Consider the following 6,800-nt stretch of genomic DNA (forward strand, 5'->3'; position numbering starts at 1 on the left):
CCCTCCCCCCTCGGAACCGTAGTGCTGCCGCCCGGCCGGGGGGCGCTGCCGGGCTCGGGGCGGGGCGGCTGGAGCGGGCTCTGGTGCTGCCTCCCGTGCTCCAGCCCGGGTGCCCTCCCCCGGCTCGGTGCGGGCTCCGGCTGCGGGTCCCTCCCCCCCGGCTCGGTGCGGGCTCTGGCTGCGGGTCCCTCCCCCCGGCTCGGTGCGGACTGGGGCAGCGGGTCGTTCCCCCCGGCTCGGGGCGGGTTCCAGCTGCGGGTCTCCCCCCCCGGGCTCAGTGCGGGCTCCGGCAGCGGGTCCCTCTCCCCCGGCTCGGGGCGGGCACCGACTGCGGGTCCCGCCCCCTGGGCTCGGTGCGGGCTCTGGTTGCGGGTCTCCCCGGTTCGGTGCGGGCTCCAGCAGCGGGTCCCTCTCCCCCGGCTCGGGGCGGGCACCGACTGCGGATCGCCCCCCCCGGGCTCCGTGCGGGCTCTGGCTGCGGGTCTCCCCGGCTCGGTGCGGACATGGGATGCGGGTCCCCCCGGTTCGGTGCCGGCTCCGGCAGCGGGTCCCTCCCCCCGGGCTCGGTGCGGGCTGGGGCAGCGCGTGCCCCCCCCGGGCCGCACGAGGCGGAGAGCGCCGCAGCCATTGGCCGGCTGGCGGGGGCGCTGCCGCTGCGAGGAGCGCAGAGAGCCGCGTGATTGGCTAGAGCGCGGGGCGGGGGCGGGGCTTGGCTCTTTGAGCGGGACCGCGGGCCGGCGGTGGGCGCTGCGCTCGGTCAGGTACGGGCGGCCCCGGCTCCGGCCCCTCCGCTCCCCGTCCGCTCCCGGGCCGGGCTGAGCGGTGGTGATGCGCGGCTCTTCCCGTAGGATGCCCAAGGCCGGGGAGCTGGCGGAAGCGAGCGGTTCGGAGAGCGGCCTGGAGGAGGACGAGAAGGTACTGCCGCCCTGCGGGGAGGGGGGAGCGGCGGCAGAGCCCCCTGGGCTCGGGGGCAGGGAACAGGCCGGGCCTGCCTGCAGCGCGGGGCGGGGGTGCCACGGGGCCCCGGCCCACCCCAGGAGAAGGGTTGCGGCTCCTCAAACCAGGCTGTTCAACCTGGCGATCTCTCCAGAAAAGAAAGAATGAAGAGTCTTCCAAGTCAGAGAAAAGGCTGAAAACTGAGGCCAAACCTTCAAGGGTGATAGAAAAACCTGTGGGACAAGGCAGTGAAGAGGAGGGCATGTTCCAGGTACGGCGGGCAGGGACCTGCTCCAGGCGCCCACTGTCTTCCTCCCCTTTGTACAGGCCTCCCCTCCGCTCCTCTCCTTGCAGTTGGGTGGCTGAGCCACCTACCTGGGGTGCTAGCTGCTCCCCACCAGCCCTGGGGCACACTGACTGCCCCTCCAGGCCCCACAAGGCACCTCTGGCCCCACAAGGCCCCTCAGGCCCGAGGCGACTTGCCGCAGGGCCGGGTTTAACGCAGGCTCCGTGTTGCCCTAGATCGGGAAGATGCGTTATGTCCGAGTGTCCTGCTTCAGGGGGAAGGCCCTCGTGGACATCAGGGAGTTCTACACTGACAAGGACGGCAGCATGAAACCGGGGAGGAAAGGTACAGCCATGCTCGCAAGCCAGGGCCTGTGGCCTCCCCACCATGGCACCGGGACCCGGGTGCCACACTGAGGGACTGGGCAGTGCAGCAAAGCACACGGCGGGGTTTAGCGCTTTCTCAGCCTGGGTGGCAATGACTAAGAAGAGCACAAAGGGTTGAGGGAGCGTGAGCCTCTAGTGAGGCGTGAGGCTCGGCAGGACCGCTAAGAGCAGTGCAGGAGGCTGCTGTGCAGGGCTCTGGTTCCACCTCTGGTCACCAGCCCTTTCTCTAGCTGTAGGAGGGGAGGCTGAAAACCCTGGCTCCAGTGTTGCTGTCTTGTATCCTGCTGCTAGCTGATAAACTACTGTTTGGGTGCTGGTGATGGCTAGGGCAAAAAAACCCATGTTTTGTGTGTTTGCCCCTAATCTGTAATGGTGGAGTTGTACTTGGCAGGGGGAGCCTCCCAGAAGTAAATCCACCCTTCCCTATCTAGGTGGGGACAGGAAGGTTAAGGCCTTTCTGGATCCCTACCAAGACACTCTAATGCTGCTGTGTTAGGTGTTCCTTATTCTTTTGGCAAGGTGTCTGATGATGTGATACGATGGCACAACTTGGGCAGCCCATTGCGGCAGCACTACCTGAGCAGGTGATGCAAGCAAAGGCAGCTAGAGATAGCAAGACACATTTTTCTCCAGAGTTCCTTGACCAATGCGTCAATGCTCAGCTTAGGCCTTTTTTTTTTTTTTTTTTGCATTTGGACTTTGACAGTGACTTGCTAGCTTGCCTCGTAGTTCACAGGCCCTGGACTCTTTTCACCATCCCTGTGTGTTGTGCCCAGCAAATATTTGGTTAATGGGGGGTTTCTTGAGGAACCTTTTGGTCCTTGCTATAGATTTTTGCGTCAGGGCATACAAATTTGTTTCAGCTTGGTTTGCTTCATAACCACTAAGCATAGTTTTCCTTCCAGAAATTAATTTTCTTCAGGGAAGTTACAAGTCTAAATTACTCACTTGGAGGGAACTGTGTACCCTGTAATGAACATGGGAAGCAAAGCCCTCAAGCTTTTCTGTGCCATTGGGAGCAGAGAGGGAAAGGAGCATTGTGGACTCCTTCCAGGCTGGAAAAAGCACACCCACAATGTTAAGACAGAAGATCTGTCAGTTAAAGCAGAGATCATGAAGAAATGTTTTTTTCATTTAAATACTGCCTCTGCTGTTTTTCTCAGGAGTTCTTGGCCCCTGATCTTTATCTAGAGAATTTAATAAAGCTTGGGCCCTAGTTCTTTAATGTGATTCTTGTCAACTTGTTCCTTTTGGCTTTGTTAACATCTGGCTGGAATCCACGCAGCAATTCCACTACCATGTTTGTTTTCTAAGGGAGAAGGACAGGACACCAAGACCTTATCTCTGCTGGATCTAAAAAGAAGCCAGTTCTTTTCCAGTGTTTAAGCCACACTAGTGATTTCTTGTTAGCAGCATTTAATAGAGCTACAGTTCGCATTATTTCCTTTGGGCAGTTAAAAGGATGCTGTCCTAACTGCTGTGTGGAGTAAGGTTCTCCTAGAATTTCTTTCCAGCTCATGTGGGTGGGAATTTGTACTAGGGAATGGGCTATAAGGGGCTGTGGGACTCTTGAAAGGCAATTTGAGCTTATATTCTCATATGGTGCTTCTGTGATAGCATTGAGCACTTCTTGATATGGATGCTGAAGTGCTGCCACAACTGTCGTGCCTAGTAGGCTGCTTCTGTTTCTGGTTTGAGCCTCTGCCTCAGATTCAGCTTCCCCTTCTGTAGCTAGTCTGAAGGAGCCAATCTGGTGTGCTACTTGATGCTTACCCCTTGCCTCCTCCGAAACCTCTCCTTCTGCTGTTTCTAGGGATTGCCCTGTCTGCAGAACAGTGGAACCAGCTGAAGGAGATCGTTCCCGAGATTGATGATGCAGTCAAGAAATTATAAGATGAAGAATCTTGGACACCTTCAGTCTGTTTCCTTTCCCTTAAGTGCATTGACAACTATAAGGCCAGTGATTCTTGTCTGGAGCCTTCCCCTCACCTTGCTGGGGTTTCCTCACTGAGGTGGTGGTCACGCTGAAGAAACCAGAGACCCTTCTATTTTCAGGAAGTAGCTTGTAATGAGCAGCTGGAACTAGAGCCAGCACTGTGAAGCGAGACCTCAGCATCTGTGGTCTCAAGCACTTCTGAGGTCTGTGCTGGTGAGGGACATCACCTCAACCTGTCTTTCTAGGGGTGGATGGCTTTGGTCTACCTTGTGGAGTGCTTTAACTGCTCTGCATGGGTTACTGTCATCCACTTAGTTGACAGTTGAGTAAGATGGTTTGCATACCTCATGTTGGCACCCACTGTGTTTCCTCCACATGTCCATTCCGGCTCTTTCAAGTCCTTTCTGTGTTGGTGAGGGTTGTTTGGTGGTTTTGGGGTGGCTGTTTTTCTGAGTGAAGAAAGGGATTATTTTACTTTAGCAACTGGTTTGTCTGTAAAGGGTGAATATGCACAATAAAGGTGTTTGCATTATAAAAAGCAGAGGCATAGTGTTCCACAGGCTGGCACCTCGACTCTTTGTTTCAGGCACCCTTCTTTGTAGGTTGCTGTTGGATTTCCCTTTCAGAAGGAGAGTGCTCTGTAGTGTTTATTCTCGTGATAGGTTCCCAATAATCCTGCTCCACAGAAGCAGTCAGGCAGCACTCTGCTCCAGGTCATGGGAAGGGCAAGCTAGAATGTGAATCATTCAAAGGAACTGGTAATTAGGAGGCCTAATAAATAGAGAGAAAATTAAAGGCCTAAGGAGGATAAAGAATATTCCTTTCCCTGTGGCAGAGAAAAATGACAAGCTCTGGAAAGAGCGGAGAGGGGATGTTTTATGCTTGAGCTCTAAACGGATCCCACTCTGGGATCAGCTGCAGCAAGCACAGCCTTCCCCAGCAAGACTTTTCCAGACTTTCAACAGCTTGTGTCTTCCATCTATTTTTGGTTTTTCTCTTGCCCTGGTTTCCATAGTATCTGAATGCTTCAAGCTCTTAAATGTATCTGACACTTGCAACACCTTGGTGAAGTAGGAGGTACTAAGGCCCTTGCTCTGTAGAGGTGCTGGGGCTGTTGGAGCTCAGGGTTGTGTGGAAGATGTGGGGTGGAGCACTGAATTGAAACTAGGCTCTCCTAAATGCTAAATTTTAAAACTGCTGGATTAGCCTTTCACTAGGGGTAGCAGGAGGGGCGGGAGGAAATATCTATCTTCATAAAACTGTCCCTTAAAATTTTTTGAAGGGTCTAGTGCTGTAGCTGCGTGGAGCAGGGGCAGAGATAGGTAGCCTTGATGACTGAGGTTTTCTTTTCTCATCCTGTGTTCAGCTAATTCTCTAGTCAAGTGCCACATTTCTTTCTCTCAAGTAAGTGAGAGAGAGCATGAGGACACTAGACAGTGTCCCAAAGCCAGGTTGCTCTCCCTGTCAGCTCATTCCCATGGAATATTTATATCATAATGTCTTAATACAGTGTTCCGAGACTAAAGGTGATGGCTAGATAAAGAAGTTACAAAAAAAAGAAAGAAGCTGATGGTGTAGGTATGAGCCCAAGATGTTAGGGATGCTCAGTCCTTTCATTTTGTCCCAGCCCTGGGGTAGGGAGACTAGAGCATGTGACAGAACCAACCATCTCTGTGCATAGTGCCTGCTCCAGGAGTGTTTGGGCGGCAGAGGGAGAAGCCAGATCAAATCAGCAGAGTGTAATATCTTTGCTGATTAAAACCAGGTCCAAGCTGAACTTGATCAGCTCAATTGAATATTGCATGGTTCTAGAGCTGATGAGTGGCCTCCCCCTAACTGGGGAAGGAGGGCCATGTTCCATTGTTTTCTGACTACTTTTCTTTCAAGCTTTGGAACAAACAGTTTGCAAACAACACAAACTATTTGTGTAACAGGCAACAAGGTGCTTTTTTTTTTTCTTCTTTTTTTTAAAATGCTCAAAGAATAGCTGCTCTTGATCAGAAAGATAATTTGGAATCTTTGATGTTAATTTCCAATCTACCCCCTGTTAGGGACAACTTCCAGTCATAAAATCCACAAGCCTTAAAAATTAGTTAATTTTTTGCTTTGTTGCAAAGTTAAAATATAAAAAACCCCTAATCTTAAAATGGTTGGGATAACAGATATCCCAAAAGTATGAAAGGTAAACAGTAAGGTCTCGGTAAACAAGAGGATGAAAGCTTATGGCAAGTTGTACTCTTTTACACAGGGAGGGTGTTTTTCTCTTGAGCTGTTGATCTGGCTGCCTTGGAGCAGTTTTCTCTGCAGAACCTTTTGCTCCAGACCAGAAACAATCATGTTACAGGAATGAACTCTTATCTTTCTGAGATACTGTATTGTTGCTTGGGTATTTTCTGCCAGCACCCTCTTGACTAGTCCTTCGGCTTTCCTGCCTAGGGAGCAAATAGGTAAGGGAAGGCAGATTGTTTTGAAGGATATCTTTTTTTTTTTTCTTTTTTTTTTTCTCTTTCCTCCCCCTCTCTTTTCTGGGCTGTTGTGAGGATTTCCTGCCTCAAGTGCTGTCTCCTAGGTGATGTGGAAATTCAGAGCTGGAGCTTGTATTTTCTCCATTCCTCCATGCCTTGAAAAGCTGGAAGGAAAGGGCAGGCACTCCTAATGCAAAGTATATCTTGCTGTTCCTGCATCTTTTGAGCCCTTCTCAAATTTGGCCCACTGGACTGGACCTCTTTACCTTTTATCTTAAGCTAAAATCCAGACACTCATATGCCACAAGAAGCCAGGAAAGTATAGATGTGTTTAAAGAAAACACATTACGTTTTTTCACTAGCAAATGTCTCTGCAGAAGACAAACTTCCTGGGCACACAATGTAGTTTTCTTGTAATGGTTCTTTTTTGAAGCGGTGTCTCACATTTGGGCAGAATCTGTTCCTTCATCCTCTGGGAATCATGCACCTGAGCTCTGCTGTGCCCCTGCTAGCTCTCCCTTGCAGCCTCCTCAGTGATAAATGCAACATGTTTCTTCCTCATTGGTGAAGGTGACCTGTCATTTCCCTTTTTCACTCTCTCTTGGTGCTATCGCTATCTTTTATCTACCCCTTAATCCTGTTACTGTGATATATAATTCTCTGTGTGGCTCTGTAAACCCTTTCCAGGTGCTGATTGACAGCTGTTCTATTTTTCATTTACCAGCAGTATTTTCATGTCTGTTCTTCTCTTTACTGCAGTTGGGGTGATTATAATATGTCCATTCATGGAC

General features: G+C 51.5%; 1 protein-coding gene across 2 annotated transcripts; it reads left to right on the plus strand.

The window, feature by feature from the left end:
• Positions 1–696: 696 nt before the first annotated feature.
• Positions 697–4,087, plus strand: LOC102054069 (activated RNA polymerase II transcriptional coactivator p15-like). 2 transcript variants are annotated; one of them, XM_055709473.1, is made up of 5 exons: positions 697–761; positions 849–915; positions 1,091–1,207; positions 1,459–1,567; positions 3,422–4,087. In XM_055709473.1, exons 2-5 carry the CDS (start codon positions 850–852, stop codon positions 3,499–3,501), a joined length of 372 nt encoding a protein of 123 aa, XP_055565448.1. In that variant the 5' UTR covers positions 697–761; position 849; the 3' UTR covers positions 3,502–4,087. The 2 variants fall into 2 exon arrangements, with proteins under 2 accessions (XP_055565448.1, XP_055565447.1); XM_055709472.1 differs by lacking the exon at positions 697–761 and having other exon boundaries at positions 780–915.
• Positions 4,088–6,800: the final 2,713 nt, after the last annotated feature.

This window comes from Falco cherrug, chromosome 4 (assembly GCF_023634085.1).
Source record: "Falco cherrug isolate bFalChe1 chromosome 4, bFalChe1.pri, whole genome shotgun sequence".
In the NCBI taxonomy this organism is placed as follows: Eukaryota; Metazoa; Chordata; class Aves; order Falconiformes; family Falconidae; genus Falco; species Falco cherrug.

Bases quoted from the DNA above. Each gene is read 5' to 3' on its own strand.
- LOC102054069 (XM_055709472.1), top strand. From the start codon at position 829: ATGCGCGGCTCTTCCCGTAGGATGCCCAAGGCCGGGGAGCTGGCGGAA. The intron at 916-1,090 runs GTACTGCCGCCC...CGATCTCTCCAG, and splicing joins GCCTGGAGGAGGACGAGAAG to AAAAGAAAGAATGAAGAGTC. The intron at 1,208-1,458 runs GTACGGCGGGCA...GTGTTGCCCTAG, and splicing joins AAGAGGAGGGCATGTTCCAG to ATCGGGAAGATGCGTTATGT.